This window comes from Ctenopharyngodon idella, chromosome 11, assembly GCF_019924925.1.
Source record: "Ctenopharyngodon idella isolate HZGC_01 chromosome 11, HZGC01, whole genome shotgun sequence".
In the NCBI taxonomy this organism is placed as follows: Eukaryota; Metazoa; Chordata; class Actinopteri; order Cypriniformes; family Xenocyprididae; genus Ctenopharyngodon; species Ctenopharyngodon idella.
The window spans coordinates 26,583,844-26,611,050 of record NC_067230.1 but is presented as its reverse complement, the minus strand read 5'-3'; the positions used below and the strand labels follow the sequence as shown (position 1 = coordinate 26,611,050).

General features: G+C 37.4%; 1 protein-coding gene across 1 annotated transcript; it reads right to left on the bottom strand.

The window, feature by feature from the left end:
• Positions 1 to 99: 99 nt before the first annotated feature.
• grm2b (glutamate receptor, metabotropic 2b) lies at positions 100 to 25,119 on the bottom strand. The gene is made up of 6 exons (XM_051913012.1): positions 24,673 to 25,119; positions 17,439 to 18,018; positions 7,217 to 8,054; positions 5,042 to 6,105; positions 1,193 to 1,373; positions 100 to 1,111 (listed from the first exon to the last, which is right to left on the bottom strand). Exons 2-6 carry the CDS (start codon positions 17,904 to 17,906, stop codon positions 1,038 to 1,040), a joined length of 2,625 nt encoding a protein of 874 aa, XP_051768972.1. The 5' UTR covers positions 17,907 to 18,018; positions 24,673 to 25,119; the 3' UTR covers positions 100 to 1,037.
• Positions 25,120 to 27,207: the final 2,088 nt, after the last annotated feature.

Here is a 27,207-nt window from a genome sequence, read left to right as displayed (position 1 = left end):
CGCTACTTGTTTACATTTTAAACTCAAATGAAATAATGCATTTATTGATTGGTTCACAGGTTTCTCTTCTAATCTTTTCCCAAATGAAGACTTCAATGATTATTTTTTTTAAAAAGAATTTATTTACATATATTACAAGTATAACACTGACTGGTTCACCAAAATTCACATTAAAACATCTGTATTGTTACCTACTTTTTCCAAAACTGACCACTAAGAATTTAATGCAAGTTCAAAAAAAGGGAAATACAGAATATAGTTAGTTTTTCCATCTTGCAATGACACCTAAACTAATCCATGAGGACCAAACATGAGACTTTTTACCACAACACTAAAAAGACAAACTCATCTCCAAACGAAATTGGACTATTTTACCACCAAACTAAAACAAATTGGTTACAGTCTCCCATTTACTGAGAATACAGCATCTAAAAATCACATACCCTGGGGTACATAAAAAAAAATCATGATATATTTTGTGCAAGTCTCATGGGTGATCAAGTTCCTGTGGTTGCAGTAGTCACAAGACTGAAACATTCGTTTATCATGCCTTTCCCCAACGACGACTCACTGAAGTCCAACGAAATACAGTTATAAAGACTGAGAAATCAAAGTCTACTGTTAACATTACTTAAGACTAGTCAATATCTTTTGTAGTGTACATTAAAATAGGAACACATATTGCAAAGTCTAGTTTCAGCATCATGTTTCTTCCATTCCTGTGTCAAGTGGCTTTAAATCTACTATCACATGGATTTATAATCACATTTACGATGGTCCTTGTTTTTTCCAGGCTCTTGATCATAAAGCATAGCTTTTTTTGTGTAACTGAAAGACAAAAACATGCTTGTTCAAGATTGAAGTGACCACAGGATCATTTGGAACACCATCAAGAATGATGCATAGGTGTCCAGGATCATGAGATTGACTCCAAATATTTGAGTATCAAATAAAGAGCACAAGTGTAAGAAACTGCATTCAACTCCTCATTTTGATGATGTGATATAAAATTGGCCCCATCTTGCTTAAATACGTCTTCACAATGATGATGTCGTAGAGTCCACCACCTCTCGCCCGTTACACACAGTTGGTACTATAGTAGATGCTGAAGCTGTGGAATAAGATAATTGCAATAAAATAAATGACCAATAATAATCATTATAGCTCAAGCTTTAGGAGTGAATGTGGTTACCTTGTGAGTAGGTGGAGCTCGGTGCGGTGACTGCCGTGGAGAATCGGTTTTCTTTGGCCCTCAGAGAGGTCACATTCTTCTGCGGCTGGAAAAGGATGATGTGGATCTTGGGGGCAAAGAGGCAGCCGAGCACCACAGAGCCGCTCAGACTGACGGAGATGCACATGGTAGTGGTCTGCACCTGTACAGGGATGAACCGGTTTTAACATGTTCAGATGAGCTTATCGTTCAACTGGCTAACAGTTTGTTGGACAACTTTTATGTGAATCTTATGAACACCAACTCAAAAGGAAAACATATTTTATACTTTGCATGAACAAAACAAAATTAAGCCATTTAAGCAAAATATAATTTCCTAATGCTTGATTTTGAGGTTAAATAGGACTGATTTTTGATTAAAATATATTCTGTATTCATTACCATGGTTTACAGCAGATTTTGTTTCTTTAGTACACCTTTAGAAAAAAAAGTTCTGTGGTGGTAGCTTTGTAAAACGATTATACAAGCTCATACCCTAGCACTTTGATATTTACCATGGTACCAAATTCATGAACTGGTGTATTTACATTGGTACTTCAAAGAATGCCAAGGAGAGACATGTCTAAAAACATGGTATTATCATAAAATCATGTCCAAATAACATTAGGTAATTCCAGGTTTAATACTTTGTCTTAGTTTATGGTTATATATATGTATGACTTCTGTATCAGTCTTATTTTATGTTAATAATATTAAGCTTGTTTCTGCCTAAAAGTAAAAAAATAAAAAGTCACTATTTTGAGATTTAGGGCCCTGTTTACACCTGATCGACCAAAACGCATCATGAGACCAGATCACAAGTGGACGACGCTAAATACAGGTGTAAACAGGGTGTAAACGTTTTGAGCTCGTCCACTTTCGACCACTTCCAGAGGTAGTCAAAAAAAAAAAACATTCGACCAGATTGCTTTCATAGTGTAGACGCTCATGTGGTCAAATGTTCATACAGTGCAAGATTGCCTACACTACTGACCTAATGTGTAAACATTATGGAAAGTGCGCTAGCCAGACGGGATATAAACTTTGTCGGCTGAAGACCCAAGTTTAGTTTGAAGACAAAATAGTACCAAGCACAATGTTCTCTCACCATTCCTGATTTCTAACACGCACTCACCGCGTTCGGCGCGGTCTTGCGGCTATCATAGCAGAAACGATTTTTTTCCGTCATCTCTAGGCACATTCATATGCTTATTTTGTGCATAAGATCAAAAGATCTTAAAAAAAAACATACATTTACCCGCCCATAGACCCTCCCCTCAAAGAAATCCGGACAGAAGTGGTTGAAAGTGGACAAAAGAGACGGATTAAAACACCAGGTGTAAACTGGAATGTGTCTCCCTTAAGGTCACTTGTGATACGATTGACCGTAACGCATCTTAATACCAGGTGTAAACAGCCTTAAAGTCAGATAGTAAGATACTGTGAGTAATAAAGTTACACTTGTGAGACTTGAATACACATTATGAGATATAAAGTCAAATTACAAGCAACAAAGCAACTGCAAGATATAAAGTTGGATTATATAAAAAATATAGTTAGATTTACTTTTTTTTTTTCTTAAGGCAAAAACAGGCTTCCATAGGTTTCCTTATTGTTTATTCCAGGGGTCTTCAACCCTGTTCCTGGAGAACCACTGTCCTGTAGAGTGTCAATCCAGTCCTAATCAAACACCTGAACCAACTAATCATTAGGTGTATTCGACTTGAAGAGGTGCTGCGCAGACCGATCGGTGTATGACATCAAATTACCGCAAGAGCGATACCTTTTGAATCACTCTCGTGGTACTTTGATGTCATACACCGATCAGTCTGAGTAGCGCCGCTTCAAGTCAAACACACCTAAAGTCTTCAGGATCGCTTGAAAATCACAGGCAGGTGTGTTGAAGCAGGTTGGAAATAAACTTTGCAGGACATTGGGTCTCCAGGAGCATGATCGAAGAGCTCTAGTTTATTCAGACAGAGAACCTTTCAAGCCAAAAAATCAACTATTTTCTTTCACAAGTGGTGAAATAAATCTTTTTCCTGACACTTAACCTTTAGGTATTGTCCAATCTCCTCTCCCTCCAAAGGTTAACTGGCTGACACTACATAGCAATCCAGCACTGATATTGACAGCACCAAACTAATATAATTCTCTGGTATAATAATATCTGTATAATTATCTGTGGATAGTGTGTATGTGCTGTAAAATTGTTTGCTGTTGCGGTGCAGGGATTGCCACCCTAAGCCAGGGGGCATTCTTGATGGCCGTGTCTACAGTGTCACTAACAAAGCTCTGACATCTCTCGCCCCACAGCGATGAGAGTCTCCTGATAACATGCGACAGGCAGCCCTCATCCCTCAGATAGTGCTACTATATTGACTAGACATTAACATCACTGTATGTTTGAGGTGGCACACTGAGTTTGTCTGGTTATAAGAGCCAGAGGCCAGCTCTAAAAGTAATCTCATGTTTGGTGTCATGACTTGCAGAAAACTTCAAGACTGAAGTGTCTTGAGTTAAATGAGAAGTTAAAAATAATTGCCTGTCAACTGCTTCTGTCTTCTAAATAAGCAAATTCTTAGAATCTTAAACATGATCAAGGATGTTTTGCCGTTTGGTAATAGAGTATTCACTGCACAGTCTAATAAACTCAAATGTATTATTACTTTTTCATATTTTGTTTTTTGTTATATTTCAGAAATAACCCCTGCAGATATCTGTTTGGATCAATGTGTGGAGGTTCATGAAGTATCTCCTCTTTAGCATAAGAGTCAAAAAGAATCTTTTGACTACTGGCACAAATTCTGGTCCATTTTGCAGATTGTTCTGGCTAAGAACTGTGCACATAAACAGGAAGAGCATGTTTGATGTGTACATTGACCATTGTTTTTTTGTTTTTATGTGCCTTTTAGGAGCAGTCTATGTGAAACAGATCAGTGGTTCCCACCCCTGGTCATGGAGTATTCCCTCACTGCACATTGTCACCCTAATGCAGGGTTCTTCAATTCGGTCAGGACCACTATTGTCAAAGATTATTGACAATTAGCACACAGTTTGGATTGGTGGAATGGTTCTGTTCTGGGCAAGAATTCCCTGCCCATCCATGCAGCCTAGCATGGATAAGAGCAGGGAAGGCAGCGATAACCCCCCTTAGGGTAAACAGAACAGAACCAATGTAAAGGTATTGATATCATTAATGTTCTTAATTACAATAATTTAATGTAACAACATAATTCAAGAAAATGAGTCTGATTCGAAGAGGAATATCAGAAGGCAAAGTCCTGACTGGACGAGAAAAGGAACTGGGGATGAAGGAAGGCAATTAGCTCCTGAGCAACACGATAAAGCTGCTGATAATACTGAATGGACCTTATATAGGGATGGTGTGATAGGCGTTGTATTCCTATAGGTAGACGTGAATCAGCTGAGAGTCGGCTGATGCAAGCTTGACTAATGTGTCCTGGAAGAACTAACGCTACTCTTGATTTCTGCTCTTGGAGGTTAACTTTCCTGCAGAGTTTCATTCCTATCCTAATCAAACACATCTTAACCACCTAATCAAGTTCTCTGGGATTACTAGAATCTTTCAGATGGTTGTTGGGGCAAGTTAGAGCTAAGGAGCCGGATTGGACACACCTACCCTAATCAACACATGATTCAACTTATCAGTTCATAAGTAGAGACTCCAAAACCTGAGTGCGTTAGATAAGGGAGACATCCATAAAGTGTACTCCAGCACCACAGCTGGGAACCACTGAAATAGATGATATCACTACAATAGACTGGCATGTACCTTCAAACTTGTTTCTAACTATGTCTCCTACTTACTCTGTAGTCACTGGCAGTGACGTAGAAGATGGGCTGGAAGGCCAGCCAGATGATGCAGGTGGTGTACATGGTGAAGCCGATGAACTTAGCCTCGTTGAAGTTCTCTGGACATTTTCTGGTCTTGAAGGCATAGAAGGTGCAGAGGATGATGAGGATGCAGTTGTAGGTGAGGGACACCAGCATGCTTGAGTCCAGGCTGTTGCATTTCAGAGTCACCACATCTCTTCGATCTGGACCCACTTCTTTCCTCACCCCCGGTGCCTCTACCAGCAGCCAGACAAGAGCGACCAACAGCTGGGCAGAGATCAGTGCGGCACAGATTGCTACCTGAGAGGCAGGGCTGATGAAGCGTGGTCGTTGGGCACTGTCTCTTGCCCCACCAAATATCCGAGCAATCCTGTTGGTTTTCGTCAGCAAAGCCGAGTAGCAAACTGCAAAGGAGGTGCCAAGGCCAAGACGTCGCAGGGTGCATACAAACGCTGAAGGTTTGGCAATGTAAATGAAGGTCATGGCATAGCAAAGGAGTACACCTAATAGCAGGATATATGAAAGTTCTCGACCGCTTGCTTTCACCACTGGAGTGTCGTTGTTCCGTAAGAAAAGCCCAGCCACAGCAAGTGTACACAGCATCCCCAGACAGGCAATGGTGACGGGTCCTACTGCCCATGCGTCCGACCAGTGGATGTACTCCTCCGGAAGCTCATAGCACCCTGTCAGGTTAGCAAGGGGCCATTCTCCAAATCCACAGTCCACACAAGTAAATTCATCTAGGAGATATTGGTGGGGTTGGCATGGGATGCAAATCCAACAACACACGTCCCCAGGCTGCATGCTTTTAGCTTCGTTGGGTTGGCATGGGTCACTGCATTGGGATGTAGGAACTGCTCCACCAGCCCAAGGCACCAGACTGGTATTGAGCACTAAGCTCTGTGCCCAGTAGCCTACCTTCCGGTAGACAAACTTGTTGTCCTCTTGGCGGTAGTGAAAGATGTTGTAGCGACCCAGGCAGTCACCTGATGAGGTGAACCGCACCACGTTCTCAGTGTCAGCAGGCCTGAAAGGGGCTGAAAAAGGTTTAAAAACATTACAGCACCTTTTGTAGCAGCTTGAAGCCATAGACTACATGCAACATTAATTCATTTTAATCAATTTCAATTCAAGTTAATGTGCTATTCACCTCAATTCAGAAACTAATCTAATTGATGAAATGTTAGCTAATCTCACAAATTTATTTCTCAACATTTAAACAAAGATTTAATCTGTTGAAACCACATCCAATAAATCAGTATATTGTCCAAGGTCTGTCAAACTGATTATCCTGTCTGAGATTGCATTCTCTTGGAGACCAGTTGGGAGCTCTCTGATAATTTGAGTTCTGTAAATGTAATAATATCTGATACTTTCAGAGGGAGACAACATGATCTGAGTGGCAAATTAAGTTTCAATGCTCCAAGACTCTATTATTGGTTAGATCTAATTTTAGATAAATAATTGAAGAGCTTCTTCATAGATGGGAGGAAATGTTTTATTGCAAGCGTAACACTTTAGATTAGGGTCCAATTCTCACTATTAACTAGTTGCTTATTAGCATGCATATTACTAGGATATTGGCTGTTTATTAGTACTTATAAAGCACATATGCCTTATTCTGCATAACCATATTCAGTAACACTTTACAATAAGGTTCATTAGTTAAACAATAGTTAATGTATTAACTAACATGAACTAACCATGAGCAATACATTTTTCACTGTATTTACTAATCTTCGTTAACGTTAGTTAATGAAAATACAGTTGTTCATTGTTTGTTCATGTTAGTTCACAGTGCATTAACTAATGTTAACAAGATTTTAATAATGTATTAGTAAATGTTAAAATTAACATTAACAAAGATTAATAAATGCTGTATAAGTGCAGTTCATTATTAGTTCATGTTAACTAATGTAGTTAAATAATGTTAATTAATGAACCTTATTGTAAAGTGTTACCCCATATTCTACATCCATCCTACCCAATACCTAAAGTTAACAACTACCTTACTAACTATTAATAACCAGTAATTAGGAGTTTATTGAGGCAAAAGTCATAGTTAATAGTTAATAAAGAAGAAATGGACCCCAAAATAAAGTGTGACCATTGCAAGAAATAGGACAATTGGTCGCCAATTCTACTCACCATCAAACTTAGTCTTGAGAATAAACTCCCGGTAGAACCTCTTTCCATTGCCTGGCTTCATGGCGTCACACACCTTTGTGGTATTGGGGCACACAGCTTGCCGCATATTGTGCAAGGCATAGGCCATAGCATAGACTGCATTCACCACAAACATGATCTTTGATTCTGGCTTAAATGACCCATTCCTCAGGCTATTACTGGCGCAGCCATGTTCATGTAGACGACAGCCAAACCTGTGCTCCCAGAATTCCCTAAACCATGGGTTCCGTGTGTTCAATTCTGGTGTTAGCTTGGTGAAATAGTCTTCAAACTCCCTGATGGAGTATGAGGCAAGCTCAATGGTGAAAGCCCCATTAGCGGCCTTCTCGCTGCCATAGACTACGCTCTCCTGTGCTCCCCAGCCGTCGCTGGCCACCCAAATGAAGGTAGCGTTCATCCTGGCTGCGGCAGCGAGCAGTTCCCTTGCATCTTCACTTCTGGTGAAGAGGATCACCACTTTGGCATTGGCTTTTTGCTGCAGTGAGCGAATAACATTTTCGTAATTTCCTCTGTTTACTGAGCGGCTGACTTTCACTGAAGTTGCGATGCAGATTTGGCGTACTCTGGCTTCTTGTTGAAACGCATCAATACCCGTCTCACCGTAGTCACCTTCTGAGGCTACAGTGGAAACGTAGGTCCAGTTGAAGTACCGTATGATCTCAGCTATGGCTTTAGCCTGATAGAAATCTGGTGGGACAGTTCGGGCGAAATAATCATAACGGGATTTGTCACTGAGCTTGGCACTAGTTGAAGCATAGCTTATCTGTGGGATCTGGAAGAGTCTAAGAAGGTTTGCCACCTGCAAGAAAGACAAATATTTGATTATTAGGCAGTAATACTTTTGTATAATACCATTTAATGCAACCATTTGCATAGACCTATAAGATTTCCATAAGACATAGTAAATTTAGCTTTAGTAGCTGTTTCATTAAAGGAATTATGCACATTAACTACATTATTTTAACATCCATTAAATATGTAAATTGTAGAAAATGTCAATCTTTTTTTTTAAATTTCTGTTTACTGCCAGCTTTCTGTGGGTGGCAGTAGCGCAATGGTAATTGCCCCAGACAAATAGTGCTGGGTTTCCTGAATATAGGGTAATCTATAATGAGCCTAATTTACATAAAATGCGTTTTTGCTCTGAAAAGAATGGCCTGTTTAAAATAAATGTTAATATGGCGCAATGCTATTTCAGTGCATTTATCAGGTTACATGAGACTGTGGGCAGTTATGGAATAAGATGCAGGTTTTTCCACTAAAATACATAGCTCAAAGTGCCCTTTATGTCACTGAAATAGGTTTGTTTTCACTGTTCGGCCACATAATATCGATTAAAAACCCCAGTTTCCCAATGAGTCCGTGACCCACAGATGCTCTTTGCAAACTTGGTAAGCGCAAGATGTCCCATAACATTCTTTGAGTGTGGGAGGGAGAAAGATATGGCTTTTACCTCTGTCCTGTTTTCCTATCTCTCTCATCTAAGCCTATCGTTTCAGGCCATAGTTTCATGGGACTCAGACAGACCTAATTCTGATCACGTAAGATAACTGTGCTAGCAGACAAAATTATAATGTTAGATATGGTTTACGTTTTCCTCAGGCTATGACACGTTCAAAATCTGAATTGGGTGCTATTTTTCATTTTCATTTTCAAGTGTTGACAAAGGAAAGAGAAAATGGGCTATTTTTTTTTTACTTGAGAATATTGGGGGAAAAATAGTTTAAAGTCATAGACCACAGAATCTTTATTTCCAATGAACTAGCTATTATCACAAGAGGAGGACATGACATAGAAGCCACACACGACTGTTTTGGGCCAATAAGGTGGCTAGCATGATTAAATAATCACTCAAAATTTAACAAAATTATTTGGTTGTAGCCATTGGGTTTAGCTCTCAGCTGACAGACATTAGAGCTGATGGGTGGTGCACCTACATGTCAGTTTCTGACAAGCACACTTAAAAAGCTCAGTTCATTCTAGCCTGAGGGAGAGCAGACAGTCTGCTAAGAGGTGAAATTGAGAAAATCTGATTCATTTAGACAAGTGCAATTCTCCACAGAGGAAGAAAGCTAGTTTGGCATCTCACCTCTGCTAAATTTGACAATGTTCAGACTGAATTGTAAAAATCTGTGTAAAAAGGTGAAACTAAAATAATCATTCATTGTTACTTAAATTATATTGATATTGAATCAGCCCTGTTTTTCTCCTGGCATTTGGAATAATAAAGAATTGACACACCACCCACCCATTAGAAAAGTAGAAAAAAAAATCAGGATTTAAATGAGCCGTGTTGTTAATATGTGTGAGCTGTCTGGAAAATCTAATGCGGTCGTCAACACCTTTTAGACGTCACTGGCCACTGCTTCTCAGCTTTAGAAGCTCGAGCAGATGTTGATATTCCAGTTGCCTATCAACTATTTTTTTCAGGAAGCAGAAACTGCCAGAACGCCACTGAAGCATTTGACAAGGACCACCTGAGCTGACTCTAGTTTGAGTACTGTTGCCCTACCTAGGCAGCGGAACATGGAGATACAGACCTCTGGGTAGATTTTTGCTGCAAATCATAATGGCATAAAGTTCCAGCGAGACTCTAAAAAGCCTCAATATGTGACACTGTCATTGCCTCTGAAAGTGCATTTATGTGCACTTTGAAAGTGTAATTTAAGTCAGACTAAAGCAATAATTGACTAAGGCCCTCTTTACACCTGGTATTAAGATGCGTTTTGGTCAATCGGATCACAAGTGGACAATGCTAAATACAGGTGTAAACGGGGTGCAAAACGTCTTGAGCTTGTCCACTTTCGACCACTTCCAGAGGTAGTCGAAAACACATTCGACTCTGGATTGCTTTCCTAGTGTAGATGCTCATGTGGTCGAATGCATTCAAACAGCCACAAAAGACCGCCTACTCTCCGTCTACTGACTTAATGCGTAAACATTATGGGAAGCCCGCTAGCCTGATGGGATTTAAACTTTGACCCAAGTTTGGTTTGAAGACGAAAAACGTACCAAGCACAATGTTTTCTCACCACTCCTCATTTCTAACACACTCACCATGTTTGATGTGGTCTTGTGGGTATCAGAGCAGAAATGAAAGATACTGCTCTCTGTGTGTTTTTCTGTTCATATGTAAATTACGTGAGCTTATTTCGTCCATTAGATTGAAAGCCCAAACATTTACACCCTTCCCTTTGAAGAAATCAGGACAGAAGTGGTCGAAAGTGGACATAAGAAAATGGATTAAAACAACAGGTGTAAACGGGAATGTGTCTCCCTCGTCTACTTGTGGTCCGATCGACCAAATTGCATTTTAATATCAGGTGTAAACAGGGCCTAAAAATTCAGATATGTTGAAGGAAGAATCCCAAGTCATATCTAGAGGCCAGTGTATTATAGAGACATGACCTTATTTTTGCTTGAGCCAGTAAGCAACATCTGAGCATGACCCAGAACACCCTAGCAACCATCTAGAACAGTGGTTCTGGGGCTGGGACCCACCAGGGGACTGTAAGATGACCTAAAATTATTTAAAATAAGACAAAAAAGCTTGTTGATGTCAAGTGCTAAAATATTTTATCGGGTAGAAATTGCTATTTGTTAGTGAACAAAAAAAAACAAAAAACAAAAAACAAAAGTAAATTCATTGGTCATTAAGAGTGAATCCCAAAGAACATTCAGCTCTTGAAACATTTGAAATAAAGAAATGTAATTATATGTAAATAAGATAAGAAATATGTAATTATCTCGGACAATGGGGGGCCTCGGATTCGCAAAGGCTGAGAACCACTGACCTAGCAACACCTTAGCAACAACCCTGAATACCCTAGCAATTATCTAGTAATGTCTTAGCAACAAAACACCTTAGCAACCCCCTGGCAAAAAAGAACACATAGCATTGTGGCTGCAAGTTTTCCAGAGGCAATTAACTCTACATACAGTCCATAATTTAGTTGTTCCTGACATGTAATTCTTAGTTTTAACATATTAAACAGACGATAATCCATCTTTGTGCAATTCTCAGCTTATTTAAAACGGTTTGGTCAAAAACAAAGCTTCATCTGTTCTAGCAGTTAAAAAGAGGGATGTGAAAGAATGAATAAGCATCCAACCCTGTCCTGAATGTGAGCTGCACACCCAAATGAAAGGCTAAACAGGGTCAAGTGATGCTCTGTGACAGCAAAACCCCTTTTCAAGCTTTCCCAGCTTCCCACTAACATAACAACACCATCTGTTTTTTCCCAGGACACTTCTTCACCAAGTGCTACAAAGCCAAGCCGTGTCTTAACTCTATGGTAAGAGCTAGAGGATTGCAAATGAGTAAACATGACAAACAAATAAACAAGGTGTGCATAGTGGTCAGAAATTGGTTTATTTCAATGAGTGCTGCTAATTATAATTTAGTTCTAATGCTCTTTAATTATGTGGGAAATGCAAATGACTTGGCATTTATATGCCATTAATTATAAGCGTTATTTGTCTGTTGTTTTGGCATCCCAAGAACACCACATGCAGTTACAACCTATTAACATTTTCAGTGTCTCAGACCACAGTGGAGATCTCCATATGAGTGACCTTGAGACCACACACCCACTCTGAAGACAGCGCTCTGTGTTATTAACACAGAAACACTAACGAACAGTGACTCCTGGCAAACAACTTCTTCACCTTAAGAGACTCGCAAGCATGAAATAGTCAGACAATACTTGCTCCTAATTCCACACAGCACCTAAGGATACCATTTTGTCATATTCTTTATGCATGTCATTATTATTTATAATTGTGTGCTGACAAACACCTATTTTGTGCTGGAGAAATATGATAATATATTCCGTCACCTTGAGCGGGAGAGAAAATGTGCTGGCGATGAAAGGAGCATGGTGGCTATTGATTGGTTGGCATTATCAAATGCATTCCTTCAAATGTGCCAAACTCTCCAAATTTCTCACATACACAAACTCTCAACAAACTTGTTTTTTTTTGCCTTTTTAATTAGTGCAATCTGACATGAAAACATTCAATTCAGAATGTACATTCACTAGTAAAAATAATTTACTCACTCTTATGTTGTTTTCAACCTGACTTTCTAACTACCATATATTAACAAAGATGGGGACTAGATATTTCAAGCTTCAGAAAGGATGCAAAGCACCACATATGTGACTCATTTGACTCATGTGGTAAGTCATTCTAAAGTCATATGATAGGTTTGTGTGACCAAAATTTATGCCATTATTCACTGATGATCTGCCAGTTCGGTAAGTTGAGCTCGAGAACCTGATCAGTCTTGTTGTGAACTAATCATTTATACCAGTTTTGTGAACTGGATCAACCGATTCATTTAAAAAGATCTGGTCCAAAAGACTGATTCAGTCACAATTCAGACATCGCCACATCTCTAACGAACTCCAAGATTTTCAGTGAATAAACAGGTCGGTTCCTCTGCCAAAGTCATTTTGTGTCTATCATAACTCTTTCAAAACATTTCCAAATGTTAATGGTTTGCTGCTAGGGGATGAGCTCAGTGAATCCATGAACCAGTGTCTATTTGGGTTTTATATAAGGAGATTTGTAAGTTTGCAGATATTTTTAATGACACATTTGTATAATAAATAGGAAAATTAGTAGTTAATTGTCTCTTATTGTCCTGGATCAAATACCATTAAAAATGAAGTCTGTATAATGTGTGTTCTTTTGTTAATTTGTATGGCTTGGTTAACCAGGCAAATAAGAGACAATTAACTACTAATAGAAAAATTAGTAGTTAATTGTCTCTTATTGGCCTGGTTAACAAAAAAATTATACAGACGTCATATTTAATAGTATATGATCATTTGTAGCTTGCATATAATAAATTACACATTCAAAAAAATTTGAAATTGGTTTGCAAATTGGTTTGTTTTATGTTCATTTAAACTCATTAAAACATGTTTGGGAGTTTTCATTGCATTTACACCATTTTGACCAGCAGGCGCCAAATGATTCAGATTTTCAGAAAAGATCTGTTTCTCGCATCATTACAAATCATATGACTACAGACTTGGAATATAGCCATATGGACTACGTTCATGACACATTTATGGAGCTTATTTTCCTTTGCTTCATAAACAAAATAAATTCAAATGGATTTGAAATGACATGAAGATGATTAAATAAAACTAAAGAAATGTTTGGTTGTGCTATTTCTTTTAATATCTAAATAATGGAACAAAATACAAGCCACATTTTCCAAGAAATGTGCTTGTAACGATGTGCATTGTGAAAATGAATTTAACCATGAAATAATTAAGCTATCAAGAATGACGTGCGTTGCGAGTTGTGAAACCATGACGATTTTGTTTATTCCCTCTCTAGGGACCTGTCACTCACGAAATTAGCAGGATAGTCTGCCAATCTCATCACCACCACCCACTCCGGCACTCGATATAGCTCTGCCTCCCGCCGCCATTACCCACACACACACATTAAGCTTTGTACCATCAACCGATGAATGGTAATATGTCAGCCCTGATTCCGTCTCACAATCCAGATGGCAATGGGTGAAAAACAGGTGTGAGAAAACCAGTGAGGACATGTGCTACCCGTGTGTTATCTCCTTTATATTCATGTTCAGTCGTGTCATGCTTCTTTGGGTTCCCTGCCAAGAGTGTCTCTCATTTACCACTGGGCTGAACAAGCTCCAGGTTGCCTGAAGACCCCTCGAAGCTCTTTCACCCCAGTGCTGGACAGGTGGCATGGGCTTTGGCAGGCTTGTCAGGGCCTTGTTGGCCAGCACAGTTGGAAGAGCTCCTCTGAGACCTTCAATTGCTGTCGCTGGCTGTGACATCCTTCCCACAAGAGTGAAAAACTGAAATGTTTGTGTATTTCTCTGCACAATATATTGTGTGCATAAATGTATCAGTTTCTTGGTACATTATAAATTGTAATTAAAACACTTTGTTATATATTTGTTGACTGACAAATATATAACATGCACTGATCATGCAGTGGTTACTCTTGAAGGGTTTGGGACTGTGATGTCAAAGTCACCAGACAGAAATATCATGAATTCCTGTTTTTCAAAATCTGGAAAACTATCTATATTGTTTCCAACATTTTTTACACAGAGAAAGATGCTTTTTGACCCTGTATCAGTGTAGTTACAGGATCTACCAGCAAGGTAGGACTGATGTTAGTTGAGTACATTTTTGTAGATTATGGTTTCAATAAATATTGTTTTTGGACTGGGAACAGTGTTATTTTAGTATTATTTATATACTATTATAGTATTTATTAATATTTTGAATTAGCTTTTATTTTTATATTTTCAATTTTAATTTTAGTTTAAATTACTTTTACAGTTAAACTTCTGTTGTGCTTGTCATTTTTAATAATTTTATTTTTTTATATTTCTATTTAGCTTGATTTTTATTTCAGTTTTAGTTTAATTTTAGTACTGCAACTTATTTATTTCAGTTAGATGGCAAGGCAAGATTTCTATTGTTTAGTTTTTGTTTTTAAGTTTTACATCTATATTTATATTTTATTTTACTTCAGCTTTATTTTAATTATTGAAGGCATTTTTAAAATAATTTCAGTTTTAGTTAACAATAACAATGCTTAGTGGGAATTGCTGGGAACTGAGTACTTTACCGCTGGCAAAATGGGCATTGAATAAAACTTGGCTGCCTAAACAGTAGAAAGGAAAGAAAAAAGGTTGTTGTCTTCCCTTTTGCCAAATAGGTAGGAAAACACCCATAATGCACTGGGCATGTTGCCATCCAAGGCCAGTCCCACCAGTCTGCAATGGTGTTACGCTTACTAGAGTCAAATACCATTTTGCTTTAGTAAGGAAATACTTCTTAGTAAACTTTTAATCATAATCGACTTGTATTGTTCCGAGGTGGAAGAATTTATAGCAAACATGGCTAAAGACTGCAAAGAATCAAAAATACGGAGAGAACTCTGCAACGGAAAATCTGAAAAACCTCAGTGTTTGTGGTCAAACTGGATAACTAGAACACAGTGTTTTAGGCCAAACGGAGGGGAAAACTGAAAGAAACTGCCATTCTATCAGTTCCGCCCAACCCCCCGAAGCAAAATGTTGTCACGTACAGGTAAGAAAACTGTTGCCATAGTGTTCCATTTTTACCATAATGCTGTTTAAATAGTAGACATACAATAGACGATACAATTTTCAGTGATAAACCTACCCTTACAATAATTGTTCTGTTAATAAACCTCTGTCGATCTGACTGTCCGTGGGCAGGGATACAAAAATGCGGAAGTATAATCTGTAGTTTTCACAAAAGCCCTGGAGCTGTCCAAAAGTCCGCCGGAATGATGCGTTTTGCGCCATCCGGCAGACTTTGCTGACAAATAAACATGTCTCAGTCCAGGTAACACGAAGAATGAGTAAACATTGTTCATTTACATATTCTAGCGACACTGTAACAATACAAAGCGAGTTGAAAATCTGCAAAGTTACACTTTAAGTTCTGAACATTCAGTATGTTCTTATTATTATGTTATCACTCTTTTATCAGGGAAAATTTAATTTCTCATTAAATGAGAAATTAAATCTTACTAGTGTTGAAGTTGAGCTTAGATCATGACCGCCTGTCTCCAGCATGTGTATCGCAGTTAGCAATGTAAATTCCAGCACAGCTGATGTAACAATTAAGCCATGATTCCAACCATATAAAACATGAGCGTAGGGCAATTAGCACTCAGTTGTCTCATGCTAATCACTGCCTAAAGGCAGAGAACCGTAATTAACAAGCTGTAGATTCACAGTCTCTGGGCACTTCGCTCAGGAGGAGGTCAGTCTGTACGGAGGAAGCTATTGTGCTGACAGAGCTATGGGCGGATGTATATGTTGCTTGGGTTTGATAGGGAGGAGTTGAGTGTAATGTAACTAAAAGAGATGTGGTCAGAAGTACTTCCACGGTATGTTATTCTTACTGCTATGATAACACTTTCTGATCGTATTTCATAACCCTATCTATGTGTGAGAATGCAAATAAACATTTGGAAAGTTGAGAAACTATATTAATGATAGTCTGACATTATTCAGACAACAAACCGAACAAAATGTTTTTGCAGGGGCGTAGCAACCATTTTTCAAAGTTCAGTGAACTCAAATTACTTTGTAAGAGTCATGCCACTGTTCAAAAAGAAAACTGGAGCATGTTGCATAAAATAACGATATTAAGACCAATCAGAAGCCTTTGTTTACTTTGGTAGTGGATTGAACATGCACAAGAAGTAATCTACCATTGCTAGTGACTACTTACTTGCCTTTCAACTGCTGAGGGATTGTTACATCACCTAATTAATATTCATGAGTCAAGTAATTTAAATAATATATCATTGTTTTTGCTTTTTTGCGATAAGATTTGAATGTGCTTAATTGTCATGAACATACAATGGTCCTAAAAACAGGCTTCAATTTCTTCATGAAAAATATAATATAATTGTTCTTGATGGGATTCATGGGATTTAGCTACCCTCCAGTGTTATTGTTTTTAGCTAAAACTAAAACCATAAAAAAACATTTTCATTATTTGAAAAAAATAAAAATATAATAAATATTTTATTTCAGCTAGTTGGCAACATTTCTCATTTTTGTTTAGTTTAAGTTGAAGTTCTAAACTAACTCAAATTAAATTAATAAAAAAAACCCGAAAAACTTAAAAAGTATACAGATATATTTTAAAAAACTAAAAATGACAAAAACACATCAAAATTAAAACTAAAATAAATATATAAACATAAAATCTAATTCAAAATGTTAACAAAAAGCTATAATAGTATATCAATGATACTAAATTAACACTGTTTGCTTACATAATGCATAAAATCAGGCCATCTCTCTTAAAAACTCTTTATAAATGAATGAATAAATGAATGAATGATGCATTTTTGGATGATCTTGGTTCATTTGCAAAGTTTGGCTTACATACTACAAACTATGCATGTATTAGATTTTTAAGTATCTCTTCTAGGTCAAAAAGGACCCGAATGCATTATGAAGGTGGTCAAGATTTTTTCTTGCTGGTCCAAGGTGGCCTGCCGGGTCTATTGATCAAGCGTCAAAACCTACTGACTGATCATCTTGTAATCTAGACTTTATTTTTTTAGAAAGATGTTCCAATGTTGGTTGCTTTGCATAGTGTTTAAATTGATGTATGTTCTACTGTACCTGTATAGAGACATCACTATATGATCCTCCAATCACTCCAGAGATGGCCAGAGGCAATTCGTCCGGCACAGGATTCGACCCATCTGGACAGATGAAGCCTGGCTGATGCACTTTTGTGAGAGAAGCCCTGACGAACTCCAGCGACTGCTCTAGTGCATAAGTGTCTTTAGAGCAGGTGTCCAGTATATGGGCTCCCAGCTTCAAGCCGGGCAGGATACGATTGTCCTGGTTAATTTCGTCCAGCGCCAGTAACATGGCCTCCAGCCTCTGGATCCCACGCTCTTCGTTTATCTTACCACAATCCTCCGTCCCTTCACCCTTCTCGTGCACAGGGAACAGCCCTCCGATCACCAGGTCTCCATCTATGATGACCTCCCGCTTTGATCCGGCCAGGGGTGGGGTGTACCTGGTGCTGGTTTGGGCCAGAGGAATTAACAGGAACAGGAAGATGTGCGTAACTCCAGCCATGTCAGGGTTTATGAGAGGTGAAGAACCCTTATAACTACCCTGTGTGGTTTACTTGGTTGAGATATTTAAGTATGCCGTTGATTGTGGACACATCTCGATATCTTCTCTGCACCTGAAAAATAGATACGAATATCATTGACTCATTGACTTTACAGTTTATGATGCAAAATAAACAACACTGAAAATGAAAAACATTATTTTTATATGATGAATACATCTGATAACAGATGCATATAATGCACAGAGTCACATATTACATAAGAAATTGAATTTTCATAAGGTTTTGTGGTTGCAATGAGGAGGCGGGCATGTCTAGATAGTTATTCATCCTGATTGAACTCAACATTTCAGAGGTGAGGCTCCGTTTTCTAGCTTCATTAATTCAGATACATCAATAACTCCCAGTGACTACGTAATTTTCTCAGGGTGTCAAAGGTGATGGATATCATCTTTTAGGTTATGAAAACTTACAACCTGAGGGAAGAGGATGAAAAGATGAAACGATAAATAATTTCAACTGATAGGAAAGTCTTTCGTAACTATATATCACAGACTGATAAAGCTTTCATCTATTCAGAGATGCCAGTAGAAAGGACTACACAGTTGCAAAGATTGTGTTTTTCTTACTTTCACATATTTTTCAGATGGTATATGTTTTTAAGAGCCTTTTCTACACTGGTTTGTCCTAGTTCTCTTTTTGTGTTTGTTTTATTGATGTTTGGCATTACCTACTCTATCTTGTCCCTCATTGGACTTATTTTAATCATCAAAAGAGAAGTGAGATGTAAATATAAAATGATCTTTGCATCTCGTATATGTGTGCTAAAAAGGGTTCAAATTCAACACTTGATTAATCTACAAGTTTCCTTGTCTCAAAAATGTGTCCTCAACATCCAAATTTCTCAGGAAATACAAAACCCACCGTCACATTCCAGTTCTGGGTGGTTGCTTACTAGTCCTTGGGCCTCATTTATACAATGTTGCGTAGAAACCATGTTAAATAAAATAATTTCTCCAATGTGCATACGTGTGATTCAGAGAACATACGCACAAAAAAACGTATGTATGCCTCTCTTCCAGATGTGAAATCTATAAATCATATAACATATACAAAAGATCACCAATCAACGTCCAAATCCTTTACGTGAGAACAGTGAGCAGCTTAGATTTCCAAATACAGTACTCCGACTGTCGGAGGAAAAGTGTGTACGTCTGTTTAGACCCTGATGCGGCGCTAAGCACTTTTCCACGTCAAAGACCGTTTTTATAAATATGAATGTTGGCATGAATTTTAGCGAAGGATTACGCAAGTTAAAATCTGTGAATACGGACGTTTACTAAACGAGGCCTCTAGTCTCTATATGACTTCATCATTCAGTGTAAATCTATGGGATTTTTTTCATGTGTCATCATTTGTCAGGTAAAAAAAGTAAGTCAGACTGCTTTGAAGAGTAAGAGCACATCTCACCTCAACAAGCGACACAATTTGAAGCGACACAATCATTTCCGTCTGTAGCACATATGGTGCAGGATGAGTTACGTGCCAAATTTTAATTGTTAATTGGTTTTGAAAAATAATGTGCAATAGTAATACTGATGCTTGTCTAAACCAGCATCTTATTGTAAAATCTAACATATGTTTCTCTGAAATGGTGTTTTTTCCAGTTTCTTTGTTTGATTATGTGAATCATTTTTGTAAACAAGTCACTAGCAAGTTTACCCTCTTCTAATTGCAAGATATAAACTATCAATTGCATTGCAAATCAGTTATAAATAATATAATATATATGTGTAAACTGGACACTGTACTGTTTTATTGCCTTATAGATATGCTGATGAATATGATCATTTAAATGTGAAGATGTTCCTCTGTGCCTCTGGACATAGGGGAGCTACACCTCGAATCGTTCAAACATGCCATTTAATTTATGATAAAGCATATATGTTCCTGGGGTTTCCCCTCTAGTACCCTCCCTGCTGGCGTAATGAAGCAACATCTTGTTTATTAGGTTTCTCTTCCTTAACTTCCGTTACCATGGAAACAAGAAAACGGGGGTGGGTTGGGGTGGTAAGGCAGTGTGATAAAGATGTATACATGTATTTTGATTAATATGAGATCTATAGGTACATTTCATTGAGGGATTATAGCAAGTCAGTAAAGTTCATTCTTTGCAATGTCAGGACTTGGTAAAATTGCATTGTTCGAATCCTGACCTTAATCGTCCCAAATGTGTCAAGAAAAAAAAATAGAATTGGCAAAATTGTTCTTATAAAAAAAATATGAGGTTGAATCATAATAATAATGTATCTTTAATGTTATCTCTAAAAGTATCTCTCTAGAAGTTATCTAACATGCCTTTCACTGACACAAGTCTCATATTTATTATTGCACTGATCAGGTACAAAATAGGGCTTTTTACAAATTCATTTTAAACAAATGGTCAATGAAAAGACCTTCAGAAATTTGTGATTGTCAATCTCAGGATGTTAAGCTAACTATTATACAAGCTTTTTATTTTCTATTCATTTTCAGTGAGGTTCATTGTTTGGGGCATATCTAAATAAGTTTTAAACCCTGATGTGTGTGATTTTGTTATTTTCTATGAAGACAAAAATATGAAATTAAACAATAAATAAATATGCAAGCATAGATACTGTGCCAGAATGATAACAAGGCTACTAATTTATCTTTCATTTAAGCTGTGACTCAGTAGGAGCTGGCTGGTTTGGGACCAAATGTTGGTTTGTAGTTATTGATTGACACATATATTTTAAGATAAATTATGCTTTTATTTCTTTCTTTCTTTCTCTTTCTTTCTTTCTTTCTTTCATACAATACATTTGGTGATGGGGTTAACTGATGGTATTGCATTAAAAGTCATGGGGTATCAATAAAAAGGGTACTGGCATCTCTCAGTCCCCAAACAAAACATGAAGGGTTATAGCTACAGGTCTCAGGTTTCTAAATTTCACCAACAGCAGCAGGAGCAGTTGACCAAAACTACAAAAAAACATTTAAATGACATTAAAAACTAATCATGGCTTTTCCCTCTTCTCTGGAACAGATGGAAGCAACAGGCACCCTCTGTTCGCTGGACAAGAGAAGAGAGTCAAGCTAATGGACCGGTCCATGGTAATGAACTGAGGTCTGGACATTAGTGCATTAGTAAAACAACAGTAGACTCACTTGAATAATAAACATTTACGTGAGTTTAAGGTCATACAATGTCCTCAGACATAAATGTCAAAGTATTTTTTTGGATTTTAATGTCAACATCTCAGGTTTGACACTTAGAGGAAGACTGTTAACTGAAGAGTTATTGAGACGAGCATCATTACTGTGCTCTTGAATAAGGCACTTCAACCAAGGTTGCTCCAGGGGCGCAGCGCTGCAATCAGTGCACTATAAATCACAGTGGAAGGAAAGCATGTGCAAAATGACATGCAATCAAATATCATGGTGAGAAATCTTAAAAAAAACCCAAAAACATATATATATGACCATTATATATAACCATATATATATATATATATATATATATATATATATATAAAATCATATATAATTATTTCTCAATCTCTTTATTAGAATATAACCAGAAAATACAGGAAATTTGTATGCAGTATTAAAAAAAAACAGAAAAAAGAACAGAAAAAAAGACCTCCCCGTACACTTGCCAAGAAAACTTTCAAAATATGATGAGAAGTTTCTCAAATTTTCTTCTTTGAGAAAATGGAAGAAGTCCAGGAGGTCATACAAAATACTGATTTTTGTTTAAAGAAGCCATTTTGTTCTGATTTTTTTTTTTTTTTTACATTTTGTGTACATATTTCCTGTTTGTATCATAATAAAGACCAAAAAATAAATATGGATGGTCATTAAAACATTGCTAAAACAACAAAGCTGGTGCACTGTAATATATATTTAACCTAGTTTAATATAATCAAATTAATGATCACATCAGTATATAAATCTTTATGAGAACCTACATTTTTCTTAATGACACGCAATAAAATTAATTAAATAATGCTCACATCTGATGGCTGAATAAACCTTTTCCATCAGGTTGCGGCATGATAATTGTGATTAATGGGCTTAATTTCATTGCATTTTTTTTCAGTGTAATCTGATTGAGGAGCACACCACATGGATCCCATCTCTAACCCCAGGTTATTTTGGCCATTAAAATCAATAGATAAATGCCCAAGTAACCAAGGGAAGCCACAATGAATATAAATGCTGTGTGAATATATATGTGTATGTATGAATATATGCTGGAATTCAGAGCTTGTGGGAGAATTAGTTCCCTAGATCCTCTTGTTTTGGCAGAATTTATGTGTATACTGAGAGACCAGATGGGATTTTACCAGTCTGGGCTCACCATCAGCTTGACTGCTGATAAGTTTAAAGTATAAGTAATTTAATGCCTGGCATATATCAGTGTAAAATATTACATTCCTATAATATTATTGTTCCCACATAAGATCCTTAAATATAAGGACCTATTTCCTTTCTATAAGACTCACTTTGGTTTCATTGGTAACTTCTGGAGCACAGCCAGACCAGTTGAATGGCTCGGTAAGGTTGCCAAGGACGAAAGCATTCACAGACATGGAGCAAATTAACTATGAGATGTTTATCTCAGCACGTCCAATCAGCTTTGCTCTATGGGTTTCTATGGATGCTTTACACTATTCAGATTCAAAGTGTCAGCGGATGAACAGAACAAGGGTGTTAAGTTTTGCGAGAAGTTTCCTTCTCGACAGGAAAATGGCATGTAAATGGCCAGATTGTGAAATCTGAATGGCGTTCAAAGTCAAGGATTTATGGATATATTGGTCCCACTTTGTATTAGTTGGCCTTCACTACTTTGTACTTGCATTTAAATTAATAATTTGATATAATGCACTGATTGTGTACATAGATGTTTTTACATTGTACTTCTTTTTTTAAAAAAAACCCTGCATGTACACCTGTAATTTCATGATTTGTTATCAAATTTTTTTTATTTTGTCAAATCAACTTAATTAATGTGGTTCAGATAACATAATATTTTGAGTTTTTTTTTTTATTAAACCAATCTCCTTCATTGTATTAACTCAAATTTTTAAATTCAATGAACTCAAAATTTTAAGGCAACCAAGTAACTTAAGTTAAACCAACAATAATTTACAGTGTAATTGCATCTGTAATTAATTTCTGTAATTACATTTATAATTACACTGTTGAACCTTCCCTTACCCCTTAATCTGTGTTGCCAAGTATGCGGTTTTCCCATGTAACTGGGCTACTTTAACACTGTTGCCGCGGGTTGTTTTTCATGTCCGTGGGTTAAAGCAATGCCAAATAACATGATATTTAGCCCCTGGAATGCAAATTATTACCAGGGGATCCCCGCCAAAAACGTGGATTTTAAATCCGATTTACCCGATTGAAATGCGATTGGGCTAGTTTTGAGTAGCAATTGGGTGGGTTTTGTTGTGAAAACCTGGCAACCCTGTCCTTAACCCACCCTTAAACCTACCCATACCACCAAACCCTAACCTTACCCGTATCACACCTCAATAGCAGCAAAAGTGTTTTGCAATACAATATAAACACAGTAAGTACATTCTACTTATTTTTGATGTAAGTAGTTAAGGCCACCGTAATATAAAGTGGGTTCCAATATATTTAATTATTATTTCTCTCTGGCTTGATCTGGCGTCAACAAAACCCACATTAGAAAATTCATAAAACTGAGTCATTGCAATTGCTTTGGTGTTTTTTAAGGTTGTATGATTATAATGTTTTGACTGGCTTCACTGACTTTATAAACAGTTTGAATGTTTGCTTGACATAATTAATTACAGAAATCCAGCACATAAGCACCATAATCAAATGCTTCAACAAGTCTGAAAAGCCTGAAAATGTTTCTGCCCAGTCTGGGCAGCATCTGTCTGAAATATTAAACACAAATACATAGTCTTAATAATTTTATTTGAGACATTTTTAAAATAAACAATTATTTCTCCACTAAAAATGCAATATTATACTAAATCTCAAAGCCAAAATATGACAAAATAAGAAAAGCAATCAGTTGCAAACCTAAAATATTTTTGCATTATATGACTGTTTGCATAATGTTTCCTTTCAGTGATGTACTGATCCTTTCTTTGTAATGTGTGTGAGGTAAGTTGATCAGAGAGTTGAGGTTGTCAATCACATTTCTTTTGTGCTCTAATATCAAGTGCATTTATAGTCAACAAAGCAGCAACATCTCATTGACATTCAAACGCAAGCCTGTCCTGTTTGTATTCTATCACACGACAGGTTTGGCTCAAGAAATGCCAAAGCATCCGTGCACGCGCGCGATAAGGCAATGCTTGACGTGCTCTGGTTATTGCTGCATGTAATAAATTGTTTCCTAATATAATAAATACTTCCTCTGTGGTGGTATTCACAGCTAGTCTGATTTTCCATCATGCAAATGATTTTTAAATCAACCAAAGTGTGCGCAAATGCATGCGTACTCTAAGTGTGGCGCGTAAATAAAAATGCATGCTTGCTTACCTGTGAAGAATTGATGTGGCATAAATATAACACCTTGTGCAACTTGTTTCAAGGATGCAAAGTTGATTTTGCTTTAGGATTGGTGAGAAATCAGCTTCCATTCATGATGTCCCCACAGGTGCAGGTGTTTGATGTGATTGGATCTGTCCTCGGTGCTGAAACAAAGACCTGATGAAGCGCATAAGGTGATGATGATGAGGAGGAAGATCTTACCTGTGCACAGCGTAATTCACTCGGAATGATGAATGCCTTCTCATTAAAAGCGACGTCCAACACAAACACCTTCCTCAGACCAGCTAAGTCCACTTAATGGTCAGTTCGGTGCTTTCTCCTCAGTCTCAGGGTTTTGTGAGAGCGCAAGAATTCAGTCCACACACCTGCCATCGTGAGAGGTTTAATAAACTCAAACTAAATCTCCACGGATCCATGGTTCGGTTCACCCAGTCACGACTTTCCAAATGTCTTTTACTGAAACTTGAGAGGATTTTATTGAACAATATTGCCCATATATATTAAGTGGCGCCTCAGGTTGTTCCCCCTACGATTTGATGTTTTAATTTCAAATAATGAATGTTGGTGTTCAGGTTCGAGCTTCATGCATTCGTGAGGTTCGGGTGAAACAGCAACCCCTGCGCCCCCTCCGTGTACCTCTCTCTCTCTCTCTCTTTCTCTCTCTCTCTCATCTGGCTGCTATCTGTGAAGATAGGTGGAGTCACAACAGTGATTTTCTCGCTTAAATTTGTTTACCTAAGACCCATTTTAATAACAGGTAAACGTTATCTTGTGCCGTTTTGTACATTCATACTTGGTAAGTAGCCTAATTGGTTCACACGGTAGCCTACATTTGACGTTAAGATTGGCAAATGTAGTAACATTCTTTAAAAATGTAATAAAACTCTTTAAAACAAGTACAGCACTCCCAACGAGCACGCGAGCTGTTTTAATCGGAGTCAAGTATAAATATAGGCTAAATAACGTATGAATGTCATCACGTAAATCCTCACTGTTGTTTTAAGTCTTCTGCAGTATAATAGCCTACAATTAATATATAAAATAAATAGAAGTAAAACGCAATTTATCGACACATTTGTATTCCCCTCAGGCGTTACTTAAAACTAAAAAGCGCGTGTCAGTTTCTGCGACTTATTGAATATTTAATGAGGCAAGCACTGCGGCAGTTTATGATTGGTTGTCTGGTAGCACGCAGCATTTTTGAATACTTAGAAATGTCGCTACGTAACTCCGCTCTATTCGTCTGAAACACTACATAAATAAAAATAAATAAATAAATAAAATACCAGAAAAACACAGAAGAGAGTTCGTCGTCGCTTCGACATTGCAACTGTTTCCCTCAGACACTGAAACCAAACAACGCGGGTTTCTGTAAATTTTCGAGGCCTATGCATATTTAATGACGCAAGTACAAAGGCTGTTTATAATTGGATGTCATAATATAACACTGCAATAAACGCTCTCTCAAGTGGCTTGGATGACAGAAGCGACATAAATGCATTTAATTTACAGAAATAATATTATGAAATTAATGTGTAGCCCTATTTAAATGAATGAATATAGAAACATGAAATGAGTAATAAAATATAATCAAGTAAAAAATTAAAAACTAACGAAAATCAAAGAAATGGCCTACTTGTTTCTGATGAAATGTTCTATTTGAAAAGTACTTGTAGTTTTTATATATAGCCTATAATTAATCCTTCTTGCAAAACTCCAGATCATTGCATTTCAACATAAATATAAACTTTTTTTAACCACATGAGATGCAGAGAATTATAGCCTTACAACCTCTACAATTCAGCACAGAAGCCTAATTACATTTAGGCGACATTTAAGCCAAAGCAAAGGAAATGCTGCCCACTTGGAGGTTCTGATTTGCAGGGTGGATTCTAACTAACTATTAAGAAAGAGCTTAATGATGAGGCCATTCATCTGTGCAAGGCAGCACAAAAGAAGGTATAATTACAGAACGAAACTTAATGTACTGATGGCTCTCTGAGAAATGTCAGTTCATACTGTAAGTATGCATCAGCAGAAGCCAGTGCTTAAGATCCAAGTTCCAGAACACTGTGTTAAGACCCCTCGAGCGCTGTCCAAGTTCTGTTCTCCCAGATTCTCAACCAATTAAAGGGGAATCAGGAGGGGGTTGGTCGCTGACGGAGAGACACACACCAACGGGAGCACAAAGCTTGCTTTGTCTTCCATACACACAAGTAATTTGGATATTTTCAGAGGACGGTGGAGAGAAATGCACATGCCCACAGTGGTGATTAGAGCAGCAAACACTTGCAATAGATTATATAATAACCACCTCTAACACAAAGGGACCAATTTTGCCTTGAAACAGAGGTCTGTTGAACATCATGGCAGAGACATCCAGAGAATTGAGACAAATAGGATGAAGTTTTGGGGAGTGCAAGGGTGCTTACAGATTATTGTCAGAAATTGCTCCAAACTTTCCCACCCAAACGGAAATACAGTAGTATAAATCTGTCAAATTGTTAGATCAATCTGAAAGCTGTGGTCAGCCCTCTGGAAAAACTGTTTCGAGGTTTGCGTGATGCAACAGCATGTAAAACTGTCTATTGATATGCTAAATAACAACAAGCTTGTGAAGCATTCATGCAAAAATAACATCTATTTGTTATATTCGGAAGTAAAGTAAGCATGAAAGTGAAGTTTATAAATAGGTCAGCCATAATAATTGAGTCAGAGTGCACTCTAAAATGTTGC

Excerpts from the sequence above, each read along its gene's own strand:
- grm2b (XM_051913012.1), bottom strand. The coding sequence starts at position 17,906 with ATGGCTGGAGTTACGCACATCTTCCTGTTCCTGTTAATTCCTCTGGCC. Across the intron at positions 6,106-7,216 it reads TCTCAAGACTAAGTTTGATG|CCCCTTTCAGGCCTGCTGAC; the intron begins GTGAGTAGAATT and ends AACCTTTTTCAG. Across the intron at positions 1,374-5,041 it reads TCACTGCCAGTGACTACAGA|GTGCAGACCACTACCATGTG; the intron begins GTAAGTAGGAGA and ends ATCCCTGTACAG.